At 37.1% G+C, this 25,112-nt stretch overlaps 1 protein-coding gene across 4 annotated transcripts in view; it reads right to left on the minus strand.

Moving 5' to 3' along the window:
- The window catches only part of ATXN10 (ataxin 10), a 112,336-nt gene that overhangs the window by 45,445 nt on the left and 41,779 nt on the right, over positions 1 to 25,112 (minus strand). For all 4 annotated transcript variants that reach the window (XM_057426813.1, XM_057426833.1, XM_057426823.1 and 1 more), the window contains 3 exons: positions 21,313 to 21,478; positions 16,113 to 16,221; positions 12,678 to 12,847 (listed from right to left, as the gene is read on the minus strand). In XM_057426813.1, coding sequence (XP_057282796.1) covers positions 12,678 to 12,847; positions 16,113 to 16,221; positions 21,313 to 21,478 — 445 coding nt within the window. The remainder of the gene's footprint in view (positions 1 to 12,677; positions 12,848 to 16,112; positions 16,222 to 21,312; positions 21,479 to 25,112) is intronic.

Consider the following 25,112-nt stretch of genomic DNA (forward strand, 5'->3'; position numbering starts at 1 on the left):
TTCAGTTACAACCTGCAGGTTTAACTTCGTAAGCATAAATCTGTAATCAAATTGGTGATCTGTTGCAAGAAAGGCAAACGCTAATAAAAATGAAGCTAAACAGAACATGTAAAATTTCATAAACAATTGGCTTAGTGCTTGAGGATATATATGCATATCTTTTTTGCATAATAAAATTTGAATGTAAATTGACCATACAAAATGATACATTTATTATGGAATTTTTAACACAATATGTATGACACTTTTACAAATTTAAAAACTTAGAATAATGTTCATCATATATGGGTTCACCTAGAAGCTGGGAATTTTACTTCCATACTACCTGCAGTTGTTATTCCCAGAATGCAAGACATTTAGAAACACAAATACTAAAAAAAACCCTCTGGTAGTTGTAATTTAGAGGTAAATTAAGAAACGAGTATGCAGTCTCCTTATGTATAGCTTCATGTATCATCTCGCTCAATAGCCTGAGGCATTAGCAAGCTTTCAGCATGAAATTTAGTGCTAGAGCATGCATACCTGAGTTATTGTATATCATGCATGCTAAATATATGGCTTTTATAGACATATAAATCACAACATCAGGATTCTTGTGTTTTCTAAATGTAAAGTTGATCTTAATCTCACCAAGGTGGCTAAATTTATCTTAATAAGAGAATGTGATCCTGTGCAAAGGTTATGCTTGGTGAATCATTAAAAGAAAATATGTATTCTTCAAGTAATAGGAGTTTAGGTAAATGTAGAGAATAACTGCTCAACTTTCCTTAAGTTTGGATCATTGACAAAGAAACACAGTCAGTGCCACATGAGGACTGGGCCAGTCACTAGTGGGGACAGCAAGTAAAAAGTGTTAGGAAGCGTTTTGAGCCCTGAGGGCAGGTTGCAGAGTTTGGCATGGCTCACATCAGCATGACAGCATTCTCTTTTATAGACTTTTCTTCCTTCACCTTAATCTTACCCCACAAAACAAAATCACAGAACCACCTTCCCCATACCTCTCTTTGGGAAGAGCCCATAGCCTACACCCTATACCCAGCCATTCCCGAGTGTTATCCAAAAGAGTGCTAGTTCTTATGAGCCAACAGCCCCTTGGGACCATCCAAAAAGTACAGCAAAAAACATCAACCACAAGCCCAGCATCCCTGCTCTGCATCTCTTACTAATGCAATTAAAAGTTCTGAAATGATTTGGAATGGCCTAAGTTTGTTGCAGCATTCAGACCTAACTAGTGTATTGTTCACCTAAGATCACAGAATCATAGAATGGTTTGGGTTGGAAGAGACATTAAAGCTCATCCAGTTACAAACCCCCTGCCCTGGGCAGGGACACCTTCCACTAGACCACGCTGCCCAAAGCCCTGTTAAACCTGGCCTTGAACACTGCCAGGGATGGGGCAACCACATCTTCTCTGAGCAACCTGTGCCAGTGCCTCACCACCCTCATAAAAACCATTTTTCTTATGTCCAACCTAAAGCTCCCCTCTTTCAGTTTAAAACTGTCACCTCTTGTCTTTTCCCTAGATTACAGACAGCAAACCAGAAAATAGTTACTTTCTACTCGTTATCAACTTCCCTATTCCCTATGTTTACAGAAAATACTCAATTTCATAAATTACAACAATGAACAATAAGAAAAGAACACCATCTTGACAGGAAGACTATTATTTGCAGTTTCAGTACAAGCGTGTGGGTTGGTGGTCAAAAAACATATGAAACAAAGTAGAGCTCTCTTCTGTACGTCCTCAAATCACTAAACTTTTACACCTACAGGACATATATGATAACCCACCAGAGTGATTATATATTAGTTATTACATTGAACTTAAATCTTACTTTATCTTGTGAAGAATAACTTTTCAAAACTATCCATTAGTTCTGCATCACAATTGCCAGTATTTTTTATGCCTATTTTAGCCATTTAAAACCTGTAAAAAGACATTTGTTTTCCCCCAAACCTAAATCAATGGCAAAAAGAGTGTACTTTAGAATTTTGTACTGTGAAGATGCATCCATCTGTATCAGTGTCTGAAAGGTGGATAAACATATGTGCAGGGCTGTTGTCTATTCAGTTACTCTCCCTCATACCAAATCCGTGGGGATCCTCCACCTGAATACACACTGATTATAAGCACGCACTTAATCTTACCCTAACAAGAGATAACCCTATGAGCAAGAAGAAAAATCACACCTTAGGCACAGGTTTCTTCTTTTCTTATAGAGGTGCTTAGCATCAGGATATGTGATGGAAGCAATCTTGCTAACAGTCTCTAATCAACTAAAGCTTGAACACACACAATCAAGCCATCAACTTAGCTTTTGAAAATTTAGCTAGTTCTGCATTTCACAACAGCAGAAGATAAATCTTCTCGGTACTCTGACTTTCAGTGCTTCAGATCATTTGACATAGTACGCTTGATGTTGCTCCCACTGCTACAATACCTAAATACAGGCAGTGCTCCATTCAAGGAACTTGATCTAATACCCAGTTGTTTTCCCAGTGTCTTTACTAGATCTATGGTCAATGTCCTTTTAAAATCCCTCTCATAAACCACTTCTGCCATAACAATCTGAACAAGTCTGACTGACCGCAATTATGGTGTGTGAACTTGGGAGAGTTGCAGTTTTAAACATTTAAATGCTAATGAGACTATTTGTTACCTTTGTCACTTTATAGAAACACTGAGCTTTTCTGATTAAAGCATAAAACAACGTCAAAAAGCACAGTTAATGTGAATTGCCAAAACAAAGGTAGACTGTAAAAGAAATACTGTCTGTTCTCCCTCAAGACACAGACAGAAGATCCTCCCTATTTATAAAGTCCTTAAACAATGTGGTAACTGAGATGTTTTTCTAAAATCTTGTTAAAGAATTCAAAAAGTTCTCCTCACCTGTTCTACTACTGTGTAGATAAAAGAAAGCATGAAAAGCTAAGTAGGTTTCTTTCAATCACAGGCCTTTGACATCAATGAGATGAGATAATTCATATTTAATAAAACAGTGCAAAATTGATCACTAATTATTTTCCTATTATTGTAGCCCTCTCATAACATTTGGGCTCTTCAAAGAGCTCTGCATTTCAAGCAGAAAAGATAACTGAATGGAATCCTGCAAATAAAAGCTGAACAGGCTGAACCTTTGCCTACATGGACATGTGTACCCTCGTTTATTCTCTTCCCCCCATTTCTGCAGCCTTTCAAAAAGAGACAATTCAAATACTTTGGTCCCCTTTGGTCACTGGCATCACCAAACTTCGCTCAAGCATTGCTACGCCGAAGAGCAAGAAGCACAATACTGCAGGTCTAACAATTTAGAACGAACAGCATCACCCAATGGCAGAAATTCAAAACTGCAGATGACAGGCTGTGCTTTCTCTTTCCTAGGATACAAAGAAAAAGCAGGAGAAAGTGACACAACAATCCACAACTAGGGAAACCAATGCTCTCTATCTCAAGACTAAGTAGGTGCTCTGATACAGCCTCATGTGCTTAAACAGGAATTTTAGCAAACATTTTTCAGGGTTGGTGACAGAAGTTACACTGGCTCGAAAGCACACAGGTGAATAGAACTGAAGGCTATTGATAAGGCAAAGCCAGGCTGAAGTGTGCAAGACAATTCACCTCTACTGAACCTAACGATGGGCTGCCACATGAGTGCTGGGAGTTAAGTAACTGAACTCTACTTTGATGAAACAGAAACCAAACACCAGACTTGGGTAAGCACATTTGTAAGCTTCTATCTAGCTTGATGCTTCTCTGATTTTGGTGGGAAAATTAGTATCAGGGTTCTGTAGCATGTGTTCAGCATCCTGCTTGCTGACCACTGGTAAGGAATCTTCCACCACCTCCTTCCACAAGCCTTCACATAAAGTCTCCTTTATGTCTTCCTCACCCTGAATGTAGCACAGATTACCACTAAGCCCATGAGTTAGCACAGTAAATTCATCACAGAATGTAGAATATCACATATGTCATGCTCCATTATTTCCTCAACAAAAAAAAAAAAAACTGCATGTAGGACGGCAGTTAAGGTAAGACAGGGAAACTCCAAGTTCATGCCGAGGTTAGAACAATGAAAAGTGACACAGAAAGCTAATGAAATTCCTTGTTATCGTAATGGAAAATATGTGTCACTTGTATCTGACACCAGTAAAAGCAGAAAGAATTTAGATTAACAGCTCAGACCTGAGCCGGAGAAAAAGTATTCAGAAAGGCAGACATTTTTCTACATATGGTGGTCTTGCTTCCAACAATCAGCAACACTGACAATAAGCAGGAAACACAAATTTCCTGCCTTCAATACAGGGCTCAGTACATCTTCCAAGACCCTTTAAAAAATAAAAAAAATTATTAGCCACATCAGAAGATGGTTTTCATAACAGTGAGTTCCCCAAAAAACTAAGATCTTCACCAGCTAGTAAACTAGTGAGAAACATTTTTGGTTGATACAGTGCTCTTCACTTAACTGAGAATGATACATGGAACAACAACGAAAAAATTCTGAATACCTCAGAGTATTTTGCAAGCCACTGGAACTTTAACATCCCTTGTCTTACTGAAGCATCTAAATCCAAGTTGGAGAAAGGAAAAACAAAGCTGTCATGACTCCCAGACTCCTTTTTCTAGATGCTAGGCCATGTCATCTCCCATCGTTACAGGCCTCAAAATATATACCTGGGCAAAGAAATTACAAAGGTGATTGAAATTGCTGAGGAAAGCAAAGACGTTTTCAGATTTCAGTGGAGTTTAAACTAGGGTATTTACCCAAAAGATGCTGGGCTATTCTTGAAGAGAAAAAATACCTGCAAATCCAGGAGAACACTCCTCTGTTTTACAAAGGAGGTAACACACCAAGAACCCACCTGTGATATCCACAGCACAGCTGCAACCCCTCATTATATGATTCACCCTGTGTTAACAGAAATTACTCCAAGCATCAATGACTACCACACAACATACATTTCAAGCAAGTACTATGTCAGGTCATTCTGCAAATGTGTAAGACTAAAAAGCCTGCTACAGCACAAAACACTCTGTTGAACACCAAGCTTATACACATGGTAGACATGAATTGGTAACTACTATTCAGTCCACTGGCAGGAAAAGAGTTTCAGGAATCTCTGAGATTCTTCCATATAGAGGCCAATACTTTATCTTTTTTCAATTTCAGTCTGGCTTAAAAATAAGTATTTTTATATGAGCTGCTCCTCCCTAGGCAAATTAAATATAAATGCTATAGATGCAGTTTCAATACTTAGAATAAGTTTATTGTGAGTTTGAAAAAGGTCTGGAAATGGCTGTTTGACAACAGCGTGCTAAGCTTTGCTTTAAAAAAGGGCTAGAGTCCTGTGTTGTGCTGCAAGGGTAATAGGGTTCAACACCAAACAGGGCTCAAAAACCATCCAGATCCAAGAAGAGGCCAACAAGCCTATAAGTTGGTACTGACTATGGAGTGGTATGCAGACCCAGCTTGTTTTAATTCTGAATGTTAGAAGACATCTAGTCATCTTACTCTTTTCTATCTTCCCTTTTCACTATAAATCAAAGCAATTAATTTCTAGAGCTATCCAACATCTCAATTTAAAAGACTGAGCTTCACAAGATAATCTTCCTCTCACAGCCTTCCTTTTACTCCAAAATACCCAAGTCCTGTTCTTGTTTTTGGCAAATGTATGCTGTATAGAATCATTCTACAGACATCTTCACATTGGCAGAAGCCAATGTAGTTTACACTTATGTATGTTCAAGGTTTGGTCAGAATCTCAGCCTATGATTCATGAGAACTTTATAATAAACAGATGGATCTTTATACCTTTTTATCTGTTAGATAGCAATTACAGTAATCCTCCACATGAAGCAGGCCAATAACATACAAGAAACGAAGTATGGTACTGTGCATGTCAGCCTTCATCTAATCACTGAGGATATCCAGACAATCAATATTTGAAGATATCTCTTATGTAGTGTGCAATTTAAATATCAAATGGAAGTTGTTTAAAATAAAAGCTTTAGAAAAAAACAAAAAATAGCTTATGTATTACTAAAATTACCTTTAATATGAAACTTTGACTGTACCTAAGTGCGTCTAGGCTCCTTGCAAGAAAAAACTTCAAGTGAAACTGGTCAAACCGGACAAGTCACAAGGAATGACTTGATCAACTCTACCAATTGCCAAATATTGGTAACTAGAATAGCAGCAGGACAAGAGGGAACACTAACTTGTTGTCTATAAAGGGGCAGCACAATATAATAGTTTTGGATTATTCTCTATCAACAAATCAATCACACTTCTAAAATAATTCTTTGCACTTCATAAATGATACTGCAGTAGGCATGTATCTCTGACCTAAGGTCAAAAAAAATCCACATCAACCCTTTAATACTCATAGTGTCCCACCACTTGGAGATCTTGCGATTCTTTTCTATTTAACAGTCTCCAGCACTTTGAAGAAAATCTTGGCACTTCATTAATCGATTGTGACAGAACCGAAAACTAAAATAGAATCCATATGGTACCAAGACTAGAGACAGTTACCTTAGATGTCAAAACAGATACTTTTAAAGACACTCTTGAACCAGAGATACTTTTCTACTTGGAGTAAGTCTATACCAGTTAGGTAGAAATCTTTGCCCAGGAAAACCTAGGCTTTTTAAAGCACTTCTCTGAGAAAGCCCATTTTAAGCTTTATTGCTGACTTTTACAGTGCTATACCTAGACAAAACTTACCCATTAAAGGGCTCAGTCCTGCAGCTCCCTGAATGCTTTGTCCTTATCTAGCAAAGCATTAAAACATACAGACAGGCACAAAATTAGAACAGCCCCATTCAAATAGTGGAACCATGCAGAACTTTGCAGTTAGCTGTGAAGGAGCTCACAACTTTGGATCACCCATATCCAAAAGGCTCCACTGTTTCTGCTCAACTCTTAAATGAAGAATATTGCCTGTTTTTGGCTTATGTTTAAAATTAGGAAAATATGATAATCACAATTATGTAGGTTTCTAATGAAGAAATCAAAGCAGTTTATTTCTCCTCCCTCTCTCAACAGCACAGATAAATGTGGGATGCTCTTCACTGCAAGTAACTCAAATCCTGCCATGCCAGGAAGAATGTAATTACTTTAAAAAGTTAAACTAATCCTGAAAACACAAAACCAAAACAAACCAAGAAAAACACCCAATAACCCAGAAATTGGATAAGCTCATAGAGTCTGAAAACCTCAGGCAAGAAAAAGACAAAGTATTTGTCTTTAGTTTGACTTTTTCTGTTTTATAATCACTACAGCAAGAAGACTAAGTTAAGGAGCCAAATGGTGACAATTTTATCTATGGGTACTGGCACCTTTTTCGAACCGTATTCTAACTGGATTCATTACACACCCTGCCCCAGTGAAAAAAAGAATGAAAGAACAAATTTCAAACAAGTCAAATCTTGTTTATACTTTCAGGCAGAACAGTCTTCAAATAGGGAGCTAGTCTCATATAGAGCAATTTGGCTTAGATATATATATAAAAATACCAAAGTTATGGTAATCACATAAAACAGTATCCAGATGTTTTATTTGCTACTTCATTCTGTAGAAGCTTCCACCCTACCACCACCTTTTCTCCCAGAAAACTTTCTCAAGCTTGCAGTGACAAACCCCAACATAATTACATTAGAGGAAGCATTGCTGCCACCTCAAATAAAAACCAGGCATGTAAAAAAAAAAGTCTTCATAAACTGTTCACCTCATTAGAGTGACTCTATTGTCGTAGGAAGGTGCCAGTACCAAAGACAACCGTGTATTTCAATTTTTTTCCTCTATATAAACAGAGCAACTTTATCAAAGAAACACACACTGAATTCAGAGATTAATATCCTATCATTGGGTCCATCAGCATCTCTAGTATCTAAAATGTCCTTGGCCTAAGGCTATGGATTACTTTATTACCTGAAGGCATCAGTTTTGATTTAAACAGGCTGATTAAGAGACATCTCAAAGATACACTTGTGCACATTCACTATGCTGGAGAGCACAAGAGGTCTCTCGGCATATGTCAAACTATCCCCAGCATACTAAATATATTGCTAGAGTAAGCCATTAGCAATGAACTACCTATCCTATCAGTAACAAGAGTCACTTAAAGACAGCAAAGCCAATGCAAACAGATTACAGCACCAAACCCAAGTTGAGTGCTTTGTTCTAAGTTAGGCTTAACTTTGCATTTAGGAACATCAAAATTTTCCCTTCAGGATCCCTCTCAAAAGGCAACAGGGCAGTCTGACCTCAGCAGGCACATGTTCTGCCAGCTGGCTGCTCCACGTTGCAAGTAACACAGCTCGTCTCACATCTAGCTTGTTCCAGACAACACTGCATCCTTCAGTAATAGTTTTCACAGGGTAGAACCCTCAGGCAATTCAGACTCCCCCTATTGATCTCAGAGGTAATAGTGAACACTAAAGTGAATAGTGAATAAAGGCTGCAATTAAACTTTGTCAAGCTTTCTACTTCCTTTCAATCCCCTATTTATGTACTCCAGCAAGGTTGTGTGACTGAAGTCTGATTCCTCTCTTTACAAGAGAGGAGGGGAAACAATGCAGAGTAAGGTCTACATTATTTCATTCCTTACTCAAGTACTGATGACACCTGCAATTAAATCAAGTATTTTAAACAAGTCATAATGCATAAACACCTCACAACATAAACAATACTTTTAGGGAAAGGCAGTAAGTTTGTGCAGAGTAATGCTATTTGTCACAGCAAGGCAGAGATCAGTTACCTTACAGTACACATTCTTGTAAATGAGCAAAGAAAGGTGCAGATTAATTGCTGTGACCTATTTTGTATTTATTTCATTTCTACAATAAAGGATTGTAACCTCTAGACTTCATCCGTTATGTTTCTTTCGGAAGTTTTATTCTTTATTAAAACAGTTCTACTATACTAAACCAGCAGAAAGAGTTGCACTGAACCCATCGCTTCATAGCAGAAAAGTGAGAGCGGAAAATAGGTATAAATTCTGTCCAAATGACAAATCTGAGGTGTTCAGAAGGCAAGTAAAACAAGGTAAGGGGAGTATGGGGGAGTTTTCACTTTTTCTTTGATAACTTCATTCATTAGCTGCCAGCCTCCATTCCTTGCTCAGCCTCAGAATTCATCTCCTTCCTTCCAGAATATTTAAGAAAAACATACAATGTGTATTTGTGAAAGAGACATAACAAAATAACAAAATACAGGATCGCACCACACGCATGACAATAACTCTTTACAGCTTTTCCTTCTATAGAGACAGAAAGCACAGGAAAGCCTGCACATCAGCTGCAGGCTTTTGGCAGGTTCAGCACAGAAGTACCTCAACATTTGGTGTCTTAAGTACAACACTTATTTTTTCTTCTCTCCTCTTTATGCAAAAGCGTGCACATCTAAAGACATGCATGTACCAAACATTTATCAGTCCAAATTGAACACTATCAGACATTCTTCTTACAAATACCAACCCATCCAGCCTTGCAAAGCACGCAAGTGGGCAGTAAGCCTGGCAAGACCCATTTTAATAACTGCATCTCAGTATACGACTTAAATGTCTGCCCACTCCTTTATATCTTAAGAACTTATCACAATAGTAACTATCACATAGTAAATAAATCTATGAAGAAAAAAGATGCAAAGAATGTATTGCTGATGCTAACAGAGTACAAGCTAAAGAATGCTTTTTAGAAAAACAAATAATGATATAAAACAGAAAACGAAGAAGCAATAAAGCACTATTTCTCCATTTCAAAGCATTACAAGATTTTTCACCACTGCCCACAAACCAGTGCACTAATCCCTTGCAATTATTGTTCTTATTGCAGGTGGAAACCATAAACAGAGATGGTGAAGCAGCCTTTGCAGAGCAAGTATCCTTCTACTTCAGGCATTCTGTTGCTTTAACTCTGTCACTAATGCCCCATGCAGTAGGACTTCACCATGGTAATTCAGCAGACATGTGGTACATGAAACATAGGCTGGCTCAAGACCCACCTGCAGAGAACAGGAAGGTAGTCACTCAACTCTTGAAGAAGCTCCTCAAGATAGTGATGCAATTCTGTCCAGTTAGGGTGCTTAGGCTAAGTCACCACTGGGGTCCAATGGCTTTGGGGACTACTCATGTTTTCAGAATAGGTCAGGCAGACCAATGCCAAGCACTAAGGATGGATTATAAAATTAGGGGCTATATTTTGTATTATTTATTATTAGTAGTACACAATTACTCAATTTACTAATGCATTATCATTGTTACTGGGAAAAGGACTCCACTAGGACTAGAAATTACAGCAAAATATTAGAGAAAACAAGTGTAAAAGCCTCAGCTAATAAGAGTCAGAATACTAGCAGTGCTGTTCAAAAGCCTTTGGTAAGTGCCCTCTCATGCTAAGCAACCAGCTAAACTGACTGCAGAGAAAGCCACTTTCCCAGCTTGTGCCTAGAATTCACACAGAAAGTCACACAAAAGCAATAGACAACAGTAAAGCCCAAGTTCTCTCAGATGTGTTGGCCTGTATGCTTGTTACATAAAAATACAATCTATTGTGTATTACATTAATTTTGACTGAATACAGAAAGTAAACTCTGTGTAAACCCAATAATGGATATAAAGTAAGATCTGTATCGTGAGATACTATTCTGCAGAGAGGTTTGAGAACCCAGGAACTAACCCCACTTTCATTCAGTTCTAGCTCCGACTCATGCACCACTTTGAACAATTCACTCTCATCTCAAAACTTCAGGTTTTTTAGCTGTGCAGTGATATAGGCTGCTTTCCCATTCCTCACAAGCATGTGTTTATGTGTGGAAATGGCCTTAAAAATGACAAGTGCATTTACCAAAACCAATTTAAATGTATGAAACAAACTGAAGGTACAGACAGTGTATCACAGTATTGGCATTTCTAAAGTTTCAACAGCACTTAAATAATGTTCCACGATATCGCACAAAAGAATCTAAGTAATTTTCAAGACAGCATAAAGCAATAATATTTGCAGGCAGTTTAAGGCAAGTTAATACCCACCTTCCATTGGAAACACTAAGTCTGCTTGCCTAATTGCTCCAGGGGCCTTTGAAAATCCCAGCAAAAATGAACAATAAGCAGTAAATCAACCCTTTCAAATGAAAGCAACATCCTCCCCTTCGCTATCATAAGGTATTCCACAAAAATGCATTTCACTTACACAAACAGGTATTACACCATAACGGGTCAGAGACTGAGGTATGCAAGAGTGATTAATAGTATTAATTTTTCAGAAATGTTAATATCTTTTATTATATTCTGTAATATGAATGGGGAAAGGGAGGATCATTACTGTATTTCCCATTTATATGCCCATATTATTAGCATTTGTCAAAGTGGGTAGCATTCCTCAGATTTTCCATTTCTCTACCCTGCAGAAAAATACCCAAGGACATAGTAAAAAAAAAAAACAAAAAACACCAAAAATCAGGAAAAGAAGCTTTTAACAGGGATTGTTTTTTTCAGTACTCAGTTTCTCAACAGCTCTTTGGCAACACAGAATCAGACTCCGTTGGTCTCATCATATGTAACTTCCTAAAGAGTAACCCATATTAATTATTGTATTTCTGGTACTTGCTGACATGGGCCTCACTTGACATCGTAAGAAGTGAAAATACTACTTTACTCCTTTATATACTCCTTTACTCCTTCTTTGATATAGCCTTTCTTCCATGTTTTTCATTTTCCAGCCTAAAAATTACTTCCTTGACAGCAGGTGAAAACTTTGATTCAAATGAATAAAAGAAAGTAAAACAAACCCAAATTTCCCTGTTCAATTACAAACAGCAAGTAACAAAGGCTACTCAAGACTATTTCTTTCCAGGACAAGGCTGCCAGAAAAAAAAGACACTTTAAGAGAAAGGTAAGACATGGGAATCAAGAGAAAGCTTCTCTAGAAAAAGAAACTCACAAGGAAGAGCTAGAGAAACAGAAACTTTTTACTAAGCTGAGACTGTTGTAATACTGTATGTGGCTGCCTAAGCCAAAGAGTAAGATTTTTGGAAGTGCTCAGATGAGCTGTAAGACAACATCATTTAATGACTGCTTTTCTTGCTGAAATTAGGTTAGTCTAGCAAGTCCTAGAGGAAAACCACATCTTTTATCACTCTAAGAAAAAAAGTTTTGTATTTAAAAACATGTTGTTGTTTCCTCTTTTTCCTCATTGTGGAAACAAAACTGATTTTCCATACAAAAATTCTAAGGATAAAAGGTTCAAAGTGATTTGATGGAAACAGACCTACATTTTAAAAGCGGCATGAAAAAATATAAGGGGAATGAGGGAAGAAGTATTAGATACTCATTCAAAGACTGAAAATTAAATTCACACAACAATTCCCATCCATTCCTTCAAAGTAAAGCTGAGCTTTAGTCTCAGATATTTTCTTTTCAAAGAAAGTATAAATGTGAAAACAACAAAGGAATTCGTCACTGGACTGCATTCTATAGGACTAAAGTAAAAGACATTACATTGTTGTTAAAGACATTACATTGTTATTAAAAAGTCGGCATATCTGTGATAGTAATTCCTTTATATGACTAGTTCTATCCAATCTAGATCAACAACATATTTTCATCAGTAAAGTTACAGTCAGGCATACTCTTCTGTTCACATGTCAGAGTTCTGCCAGAAAAAGGTATAAACTTACCTTGTCTTGGTTTTCCTTATTTTTGTAACACAAATTTCCAATCAAACGAATGAGATGAGATTTAAAATCCACAGCTGGATGCAAAACTTCTTCCTGCCCTGTCATAGCATGTGTGACAGTAAATACATTTACAGTCTGCTTCCCAGCAAGATGAGTTAATCTCAGGGTATCTACAGAAAACAAGAATATTTAAATTAATTACCACATGGAAATTAGTATCACTTTGCACAAAACTTTACTACTAATTGTTAGGTTCAAAGTCAATCAACAGAATTTGAGATATTCAGCAATTATGTCAAAAGAACTTTGAAAATAATTTGTGCTAGCATAACCATAAAAAGCCATCTCAAGGTCAGAAGGTGGTTTTGCATCCTTTTTACATATCTACACAGTTCAGACAGGAAGTCTGAAGGCTGGTGCTATCGGTCTCTACTTGAAGAGTTAGAATTTGCAGGCTGTTGGTTCTGGCACCATAAATAAATTGCTAAACTCAAGGCTTTTTTAGAAAACTTCACTTAGCTAAAGCTTGTCACAACAACACATCCTAATCACAAAATTACTTTTTTTCTCTCTTTTCCAACCCATCCTAGCTCTGTAGCATGAGAGGATTTTGAGTACAGATAGCACCCTGACACACCTTAACAAATCCTTCAGTGCCGTAATCTTGTCAACCAAGACATACTGATGTCCTGTATAGCAAATGCTAGTGTATAGCAACTAGGATTTTTTTTCTACAATGCTCCAGGGAGAAATCAGAGAGAAAGGAAACTAAAATCTGTGAAAACAACATCCGACAAAGAGACCACACCTAGAAGAAAAGCCGAAATCATGTGAACACCTGAGAGCTCATACAGCTGAGAAGCAAATTCACTAAAGTCTGCGCCGATATTTCAGAATTAAGAAGTATTTCCCCTCTAAGTGACCTGCAATAATAAAAAAAATGCCCTGTTATGCCACTGTCCTCAGGATTCCTCATGCAATTTACATGAGGATAACAAAGACATAGCAACACCAGGTTATAGAATAGGGTGATAATTAACCCCTATACTCATTCTGTTCTAGATGTGGCAACATCCATAGCAGAATGAGCACTAGATTTCCTGGATATAAATTAGAAGAACCATCATTTATAGTTTCACACCCAAATGGTTAATACAGGGAAGAAAAAAAAAATCTCTGTGCTGATAAAGAGGTAACTACATTTTGGTAGTTTTTTTTTAAATATGAAACTATACTAGGGCCTAGAGGCCTCCTATATGACAGCTACCACTTAACAGTTGTTCATATTCTGAAATAGGAAAAAACAAAACAAACAACACTCTCCTGATTGACCCTAAATATGTTATCATAAAAACTGCTTTTAACAATCCCTTCTTTCACAGAAATTCATCTGGTTTTGTAAATTCATGATATTTGTCAGTCTTGCATCCTTTTCGTGGCATTTCACTTTGTGTGCTGCCTTGCCTTAAGTCTTGGTACTTCCCCACACACAACACATAAGAGGTCTTCCTAAATCTTCTGCCTGTCCTGAAGAGCAAACCCTGATGAAAAAGATTTAAACCAAAAACCAAAATCAAACAAAAACCCCATGAAAAAATTAAGTATAGCTCTTCAAATTTTATTACAGTGCAGACTAAAATGCAACGAGCAGTGCACCTACCTGGAAAGAGAAGTACAGGAAAAGGTGGAAGAAAAACAGCCACCTTCCATGTACAATGCCAACCCAGAGACAACAGTGCTCCTCTTAAACATTGCACATCAACACGATACAGCAACTGCTCCTGGGATGTCACCCATACTCTCAACTAAAGGACACTTCAGTCTGCCATTCCCTCATCCCAAAGAGCAGTTCTTCCAAAATGCCCCTCAACCCTAAAGACCATTTATGTCCCTGGTGATATTCCTCAAACACTGTGCAATCAAGCTGTTAACAGTCCTAAAGGTATTGTTAATACTGAAGCATTAGGGTCTAATGTAATCCAACAATTACTGGAAATAGCAAAACACACTCCTCAGCTGATGCTTAAAAGATTATTCAGGTATTTTTCAGATCTTTCAATCACGCTTTTGCTAACTTCTAACAGGAAACTTTTCATCATATAAACTGAAGAACTTATCAAAAAATCTGTTAGATGAAAATCTTTAGCACTGTTTATCCTTATTATGTGATATAACACATTAATACAGCTTCTTTCCATTTCTGCTAATACAGAATTTAAGCAGTCTTGTAGCCAAAAGTAGCATTAAACAAACTATGCAAGTACATAAATTACTGTTGGCTGAGGGCATGTGAGCAATAAAAAGGATGCACATGGTAGCAATGTTCTAGCCTGCACTCATTTCATTAGCCTGGAGACAGCTGTGCAGAAAAGTCAGGCTGTGCACAGCTAGAGACAGGACAACTTGTGTGTAAACTTCTAAACTTAACTGAACTGCAGCTCCCTAAAATTCTCATTTAAGTTTAGTTATACAAGCATTCAGATGATACAACACGTACCTTTCGGTTTCCTCAAAATATACACACAAGCACAAAATAGATCTTGTTGTTAGTCATCTTACTGTAAGGAATAAAAATATAAAACTGCCATCAAAAATAGGTTTGGCATAATTTTGGTGGTGGTTTTTCTTTTTTTGTGCGTTGGTTGTTGTTGGGTTTGTTTCAGATATTTGGTGTGTGGGCTTTTTTTCAGCAAAGCACCTCTGAAAATCTCAAAATAGTCACAATTAACAGCTGTTCCAGCCTTTTTATTTTTCTTTTTTTTTTTGCCAAAATATTACATATTTCTCCTTAAAATTCATAAACTTTTACAATTTTCTCAGAAAATGGTGGTAGTCTCAGAAACTGCTAAAATTTAGGAAGGCAGAGGCATACATACACTTCCTCCTCCTTCCTCCCCAAGTATATTGTTTTCTTCTGGACAATACCGGCTAATTTTCTTTGTGTACAGCCCTTTGCTGTTCCTTAGCAGAAGACAAATTGTTTCAAACTGACCTTTAAAAGTAACTGAATTTGGTTAAGAACATTCAAACTGCACTTCCTTTCAGTTTTCAGGAATTTGGCAAACAGAAGGGAACAGGCATGGAAAAGTCCTTTCTCTACCTCTTGAGGAAATTCTTCCCCATGCATTCAGCCCGCGGAAGAACACAGGAGGCAGTTGTCCTTTGCACAACTCTCACTGCATAAATAGTGCATTGCTAAAGTTGAATCAAGCCTCTGTTGGGTAACAGGAACCAACAGAGCAAGAGGAGAAGCAGAAAAATTCCAGGAGCAAATCAAATATTTGAAAATGTAGATTAATTAAATTTCCTATTTATTTATTTTATTAAAGGTCAGTATCATAATTACCACCACTTGTGAAAAACATGTTTTTATTCACAGAGCAACATGATCTGGAGCAAGCCAACTGTTCAAAAACCTTGTGGCTTTTCACTCACCTATGGCTGTTTCAAGCAAACCAGGCAAAGTCTGTAGATATTCCAGCTGTCCATTGCTCGATGTCATTTCACAAAGAACATCAAGAAGACAAATTGCAACCAGTGCTTCCTGTAAATTAATATGACATTCATGAAAATGGCTTATGAAGGATACCAAAGGAACATAAGGAACTGGCAATCTAAACAGAGGACAGGAACTCTCAGCACCTCAGGTTCTTTGCACGTCTTCTTAACTGCCAAGAATACATTTATATAAAATGAGGATATCTTTCTAGAATAACAATAATGTATTACACTGCAATAATTTCTACAGTCAACCAAGGTTATATGTGCCCTGAAAAATCACGGGGAAGCCAAAACACAGCCATAAAGGATAAAATTTTAACAAAAACACAGTAGCTTCCAAAAGCAGAAATACAGAAAATTACTAGCTGAGAAAATTATTTCTGTATAAATGTTTTCTTTGAGTTTATTCAGTAGGAGCGTCCCACTTTAAAGACACAAATGCTGCCTGCAAGACACCAATTTGTTATCCGCAGGAATTCTGTAAAGTTCTGTGGTCACATGAACTTTGGCTGCGAGAATTTACATTATTCTTGGGTAAATAGGATTGGGATCAGAGATGCAGCATTTTGGTTAGGTATGAGACACAATTTTATTTGCATATTATTTATTTAGCCAGAGAACTATTTTTTTCTCACAGACTATATTGACATGTGCTTATAATGACATTTCAGCACTTACAGAAACTACCTGAAGAGTGTATGGCATAATTTGAAATACCACATATTGCTCAAGAACCATACTGTGACTGCAAGATGAGTCAACACAAGGTGTGGTATGTAAACTGCAAGTAGCCTTGAAAAGACTCAGACATAGGTCACAGTAACTATTCCTGTGTTGCCTGGTCCTGGACAAAGAGATATTTACTTACCAACAGTATAACATTTTTTAATTCACGTGACAATGTAACATAATTGAAATCATCAGCAATAGTGTTCAGTAATTAAGCACTATGATTATATCTATTCTTTGCTCCTTGGAGCCAACGAATCAGCACAGGGTCCAGGTCCTAAAGCTGCACTTTCATTTTTTCCCCCTCACACAGGTGTAGGATGATGCAGATCTTCCCTACATTATTCAACAAATTGCTTTTAATAGCACAAGATCAGCCAATGTACTGGTCATTGTCCTATTATAAAGTAAGGATACCCCAGCTGTATTTCAGAGACAGTAAGCTGGTATTTAACATTTTAAAAGCCATTTTGCATTGTTATAAGACAGTAGCTTAGCCATAAGCCCCTTCAGCTCATACACTTAGCATTTACCTTTGCACAAGAAAATGTTACGTGCTTTACATCTGTAAAGCGAGCATCAATAGTCAACTATAAATCACACCAGTAAGGTACAATGGCCCTTGCTGCCTATGCGCACCCCATTACCCATGTACATAATGCAAGCTCTGTAGTGGCGGACACTGAGTTGTGGCTTTTCCTTTTTCAGCCTTATCCTTTTCACCCTCTCCCATTTTTCTATTTTTTTACTTTTTCAAAATGCATTTCCTCACTGTCCTCTACATAATTCTTCCCAGAGCCTTATAATACCATCTCTCCCTTCTATCCCAACATCCGTCTCAGTTCCTCAAGTGTTCCATCTAGATTTGAGAAGACGAACGGATTGTTTAAAAATCACAAACAAACCCCCAAATTCTTATCCACATTTGAAACTTGATACTTTAAAAAAAAACCTGTTGAAACATTTCTGGATGGGCTCCCCAACACCACCCCAACTTTCCAATTTTTTTATTTTTCACCCTCCACCTGTACAAAAGAAAGGCAATAAAGCAGAACACTTTAAGTTCAGCAGCAAGACACCGTTCAAACCCCAAAATGTTTTGAAATCTGAGAGCTATCTTGATGTGGATATAATATGAAAAGTAAATAAGGAAATAACTGAAGTTTTAAAATAAACATATTCCAAGAGAGACTCAGAGTAATGTTCCTTATAAAGTGATGAAATGAGAATTTAAAATCCAGGGAAGGGTTTTATTTTGCAAGTACGGTTGAAAGTTACTGAGAGCAAAACGTTGCTGAAGTCAGGCTTATAATGGAAAAGTTATTTAAAACATTGGTTTAAGCACTGCAGAAGCATATGATTAGCTTTTTTCTGGTTTAAGATGGAAGCTGCAAGACCTGAGTCTCCTTTGGGAAAAGAAGCTATATCGACATATAATAAATTAAACAGTAGATGGGACACCCAGAAAACATTTTGGGAATCAGGCCAGTTCAAGGATTGTTCCCAAAAGGCAGTTTTCAAACGTGGCCTTGCAGTTTTGCAGTCTAAGACAGCTTACTAATACAGACACAGCCTGCCCAAGGCGCTTGGCTTCAGGGCCACAGAACAGTCCAGGCAGAGTTTAGTTTAATATCACAGATGTTGCCTACAGCATTTTTAATTACAGACTCTACATGCGTGACTGCATTTTTTTTTTTTTTTTAAGCACAGCTCTTATGCAAAACCTAAGATATTTATATAATTGAGAAGTTGGTGCAATTTTTTATAAGAAAGTTAACAGCTTTATGAATTTAAGTTGGAAATGCTCTTTACCCATAGCAAATATACATTATGAATACATGTATATACACAATAGGCATACACAAACACTTTCTAATTTTGTCACTGCTCTCCATTTATTCAGCTATTGGGACTTGTAGCTTGTACTTTGTGCTCATCAAATGATCCACATTTCCCACCAAGTAGTGATACTCAACTTACCATACATCATGTTTATGTGAAAGAAGAATAAAAAGTCAGTGTCAAGCAGGGCAAGTTCTACAGTAATACCCTCAATAATACTGTCCCAGCACCTTCAAGTTGGACAGAGACCTCCTTTGGCTGGGCACAAACAAAATGTTTTTTTTCCAAGAACTGAAGCCACAGAATACTTAGAAAGTAAACGCATCAGAAAAAGAAAAAAGGGGGAGGGAGAGGGGCAGAAGGGAAGAAGAAAAGAGAAAAAAAGAGCGTACAACAGCGTGGCACAGGGAAAGCTGGAGTTGTCTCAGTATATGTCCTCCTACTGCCAAGCTCAGACCTTTTCCAGAAGCAGTCAATGAAGTTTTCTAATATAACTTAGACAAAGCAGTTGTGGTGATGGGGGGAACCTGTGCTTCTTGGACAGATAAGAAGACACAGTGTGTTGGTTGTGTTGTTGTTTGGCTTGGATATCTGGGGAAGTCTTTTATGCATCCAAATATCACTTCTTCATAAAATGATTTGTAATGTATTTCTGTAACACCTCTCAACATACATATAAAACTCTTGTGCCCATTTAAAAAAAATAATTGTCAAGCACAACACTGTGTAACATTACCATATAAAAACATTTAAAGATCAATATTTTTTCACTTTGGTAGTAAAATAGTTATGACACCCATTCTTGACAGTTTCTACAAATAAAACTATTACAGGTTAAGTTTGTTTTAACAACAAAATGCTTCTGATTACATGTATATTGGGTAACACAATCTCAACATACCGCTGTGGTCACTCGGCAAGATAGAAGTTAGAAGTGACTCTTTAAAACAATGTATTTTAAAATATATTATTAAGAAAATGTTAATTACACTTCTGAAACTAACCATGATTAATCAATGAGAATCAGTGACTAACTAATTCTACCTTTGACAAAAACACATTAGATTTCTCAGGTTTTTTGGCTAGTTGTCTTAAAAGAAAAAAGAGCTCACCCCTAACTCAGCTGAAAACATTAAAACTTTATCTATATGAGAGGGATCAGGAATGGAGACCAATATGATCTGACACTGCCTGCTGATAATACAATGACCTAACACAGCACAAATAATGTCATTGCAAGTTAGGTGCAAGTTGCTTCCTGTTTTCCCAAGGGCATTGTTAGATCTTCAAACAACTTATTGAAAGCAAGAGTAAAAATAACACCAGATTATTTGAACAGAACTCTACCCTTAGATGGCCTAAACCTCCTTATTGCACTATATGGTATGGCAACTAGCCAGCAATTCTTGGATACTTCATAAGGCGGAAATAAAACAAGGCCATCCAGGACTGAGCTCTGCACCAGAGGTTCCCAAAGTGCAACCCACAAACCATCTGTGATCCATAAAAGCCTTCTTATTTAGCTGGCAAAGGGACTTCATTGTGGCCGTCCTCAACAGAACCAGTTCATTAAGTCTGAAGCAATAACAAATTTCTTCCATGTGGACTGGAGCTGGGGCAAGTGTCTGGGTGTTGAGGAGACAGGAGTCATCTGCCACTAAGAACTCAGCAAATTCTGCAACTTGATGCTGTGGATGCTAGCTGGTCCCAGGACTGCCACCTTGTCAGAGCCTTGCAAGATCCATGGAGCCCCGATCATTGGGAAACAGGGAAGAGCCATGAACAAAAGCCTTGCTTTCAGGGAGGATCACTACACATTTCAGACAATGCCCCTGCACTAAGCCAATCACACACACACCACAGCTCTCTACAGTTAGAACTTGATGTTCCAGGTCATAACAGAGCAGGAACATCTGCCTTACAAGTAGTCAAATGCAGTTTCTAGTATTTGGGACCTTAAGGATGCATTAATTATCAAGCTATCATCAGTTATTTAAGTTAAAACAGAACAATAACCAACCACCACATTAAAGAAAAAACCCTCCCCAAAACCCCAAACCTAAGATTCACTTACTTTAGTACTCCTAGGAAAAAACAAACAAAAAAAGCATCTACTTAATTTTTACACTGATTTGGGGGAGGGGAAGAAAGGAGAAGAGAAAAAAAAAGGAGATGCTGTTTCTCACCTATAAATAAAATAAATATTTTAAGTCTTGATTCATATTTGAATAAAATCTAATTCACAACCCAAATAAATTATACAAGGATAGAAGGGATCCTTAGTAAGAACATAATAAAACATGCAAACATGTCACAACTCGAACATTTTTAAAATGTTGAGATCTTTAACAATGTGGTAGATTTATTTCTACCTCAAAATATTCTTTTCAAACCATATTCTTTGTCATCCTCAAACTATAAGCAAAATTGGGCTGCTGTTTATAGATTCTACTTTGAACTCCACCAGTGTTTTCACAATATAAACTGGAAATGTACACAATTGCCACTTGGGTAGTAGTGGCAATGAACACTCTAGTACTATAATGTTTTTCGTCAGACATACCTCATCATCTGCATCTTCTGCAGAAGTTAACTTGAGCACAGCTTCGTATTTCTCTTGGAAACACCCTACAAGGAAGTCAGCATGTCTCATGAACACATTCATTTCTTCACTGGTATGTAGGTTCTTCTCACATACATTCACCATCATCAGCTCTAACAAAGTAACCCTAGAGTCAGAAAACAGAAACTGGTTAATCAAATTTCCTAAGCCATACAGAATTATCAGCAGAAATCAGCAGATACTGTTGCTAAAAAATATACAATTAGTATGCCAGTAACAGAGTTGATTTTAAAAAATTGAAAGTCTTATGAACACTGATCGATGGTTTATTTCTGCACACCATTAATTTAATTCATCATTTAATTAATACTATTTGGCCAGACAGTGAAGTCAATATTTTTTTTTCAATTTGCAGTTTCTTATGTCCTAACAGCACTGACTGCGTATTCTGTATGTCTAAAATTTCCACCAAAACAACTCTTAAAAGCTGTTAAGTTCAGCAAAATAAACACAGACTATTTGACAGCTTCCATTGAAAGTAACACTTTTCACAGCCCTTGACTTGCACGCAGTCTTCTCCCATTCTCCTCCCCGAGCCCAAACCGATCATGAGCAGAAATAGGGAAAATAAAAGTTGATATGCACAGTCTGTTCTTTACAATTGTTTTATAATTACCACTAGATGGACTACCGTAAATCCAAGTTACTTCCTCATAGACCCAGTAAGAGCTACTCAGTATATTAAACTAGCAAGTAAGTGGATGCATACATAACAAAGCTGCTCTATATAATACATTCTGTCATTTATTTGGAACAGCTTTAATGTAATTTTATTTACTCCTTAATGTTGTTAGGGCAAACAGGGAGTATCTTCTGGAAGCTTGACTTTAATGTGGCAAAGGCCCTCCTATAGTTTCCCAGTTCACCTCCAGCACAGAGGAGCACATGGGTTAGTGAAGTTCCACTGTAATTCTCTCAACCTGAAAGAGCACTATTTATTGAATGAATTCAGGAGCCAGCTCAGAGTTTTCTTTCACTAAAATATTTGCAATTCAGATGGAAGGTCTGACATTTAAACATGTGGAATAGTTCAAATGCTTTTTTCTTCTTTTTTTTTAAATTTACCAAGCAGGTTTTCACAAGGGGAAGAGAAATGTCTTTTTCTGTGGAAAAAGCACGGTCACTGCTTTATTAACCTCCAAGAACCCACCCCTATTAATCACCTAACAGCTACTCAGTTCTTGCTAAACTCAACCCTCAATGTCATCAATACAGCTGCATTAAACAATTATCTGAATGAGGACAAAAAGCTTTTTCAACATGGTAGCACAGAAATACACTGAACGCATTTTTGAAAGGGTGGACTTCAGACAGAAGGCTGTCAAACACTGGTAACCTCTCTCACAGGCTTTGCTTATGTATGTGACGGAGCACTGACACAAAGCAGTTGTTCTGTTTTTTCTGCAGGTTACAACTGAGTACCACACACTTGCCCACCTACAAACTAGGAGTCCATTTATCCAACATCCCCAACTGAATGAAGTCTTTCAGATTTGGCCTCAGACTATGCAAAAATCAAACTAAGTGCACAGATGTGTCATCCATCCCCAAGACAGGGTTAGATTTTACATGTCAATTTTTATCAGCTAAGAAAGCAGGCTGCTCAAAACTTTATGATTACAGGAATTATTCCAATAAAATATTGTCTCTTATTTAACAGTTCTAGTCAGCTACTGGTGTACCAATGATCTGAGTAATACATGTTTAAAGAATGGCAAACAATACATTTGTAAAGAAGTTGGAGGGTCACTATATATTTCCACAAACTGTATTAGTGAGATGAGACTGCTGTAAATAGGGAAGTTTTCTGTATTACTCTTCCTCTTGTAATATAACTGGGTGCACTTTTAGACAATCATAATTCTTCCAGAGAAATGGGAGTGACATTAAAACACCACCTGTATGGAATTTCTTTTAAAGTTTTCTGTTCTTTTTAGCCATTCATGTCAAAATTCTTTTCCTGAGTTTTCTTCCAGGCACAGCCATTCAGGACATGCCCATCTCTACTCTGAATTTCAAGCAAGTCTTGCCATTCAGCCAACAGTTTCCTGAGAGCAATGCTTTTTGTTCTGGTGCAAGTTCCTTTACACCCCTTTCTTCTATTGTTTCTCTCTGTTTTCTTCCAAGACTTACCCGAATCTTTCCAAGTTAGTTCTCCTACACAATGCAATTTGGTAATTTCTTTTAAACGATCTCAGAGCCATTTAGCCATTCAAATGGCAGAGTTTGTTCCTACTTGTTTGCCTACATACAGCTAAATACAGATATGACAAATGTATTGACAGTTTTAGCATGTTTCATCATGAATCTTTGTAGCAGTTCAATATCTAAAATATAATTTTGTGTATTCTACTTATGATTTTATTTCTATTTGGCAATGATCATGCCATGTCATCTTCCTTTTCCTTAGACACCAGTTAGAAAGTCTTTTTGTCATTCTCTTGTTTTTTTTCCCCTAGCCAAACTTAAACCAGTTCTTCCAAAAGCTGACCAAACTGGCAGGAACTTAGAACTAACTCCTGTAAATTATTTGCAATCATCAGTAAAACACATTGCTGTCTCCTACAGTCTGCAAATAAACCACAGCAATTAAGTGAAATTTAAATCTGGAAGGTCATTATTAAAAAAATAAAGTGAAGTCTTGCTAAGCCTGTCTAAGAATAACACTGTAAAATTGTAGTTATTTTATTCTCACCAAACAATTTTTCTATCAAGCATGCCTGCTTTATAACCTCTTAGCAAGTGCTATTCTGTGTTTGTGAGCATCACCAAGAACAAAATCCCCCATCCGGTAAGATCGTAAATGTCTACATCATTCACCGAGAACTCTTAACATGAAGTAGCACAAAAGTGAAAACTAAAGATGCAAGTAGTTGAGCATCTTCAAAACACCGATTCAGTTGCTAAGCAGTTGCATTTTCGTTACTATTAAACCAAAACTCCTTCTTAAAAGTGACAATACAGATTAACTCATTTTGAAGGTTTTACAATGTAATTAAGACTATCAAAACATTAACTTATGCTGTCTACACTCAAGGCTAACTTGGATTAAAGCAAAACAGGCTTTTTCTAAATACTTCTGCCAAATACTTGTACACACGTGCAGGGAAATCTCAAATCTGGCAAAGAATTCAAGAATCTAGTTTTCTGGCTCAATACCACAGCCGTATGTTTTTGCAATAATCACTTGCAGAGAAACAGCAGGCATTGTCACATCATCATACACTTTTCAAAGCCAGAATACCATTAAAAAGCTGATCATATTATCACAGTTTTTATTTCAGGCCATTTGCAAACTTAGACATGCAACACCAAAGTGCTTAGATTTGCTGGAAATGAAAGAGAGAGTTGTTCAGAAGTCAAGAATTTTATTTGAATTGAAAATTCAGATTCCAGATCCACTTCTACAACAAGAACTACTTCATGGCATTCACTACGGCCAGTGTATCACAAATGCACTAGATTTCAATTACAGGAAATACTCTGAATAGTGCGAATACTGTGAATAGTGCAAATAACTGCGGTTATGCAACTGCATATACTTTGGTTATCTAAGGCAACTGCCAACTTCAAGAGTCACCACGAAGGTACGTATTCCCAAACTTTCTCAGCATAGTTAATTTCATTTCAGTAAATATATTTAAAGTAAGTGTATTTAATGTGCACGATACTGAGAGTTACCATATATTCATGAGTGCAAACTGCTTTCCCCAGACACCTCAATACCACATCTGTCCTTT

The sequence above is a fragment of the Pezoporus wallicus genome, unplaced genomic scaffold, assembly GCF_028554395.1.
Source record: "Pezoporus wallicus isolate ANWC-B61680 ecotype Strahan unplaced genomic scaffold, APGP_CSIRO_Pwel_v1 scaffold_3294, whole genome shotgun sequence".
NCBI lineage: Eukaryota > Metazoa > Chordata > Aves > Psittaciformes > Psittacidae > Pezoporus > Pezoporus wallicus.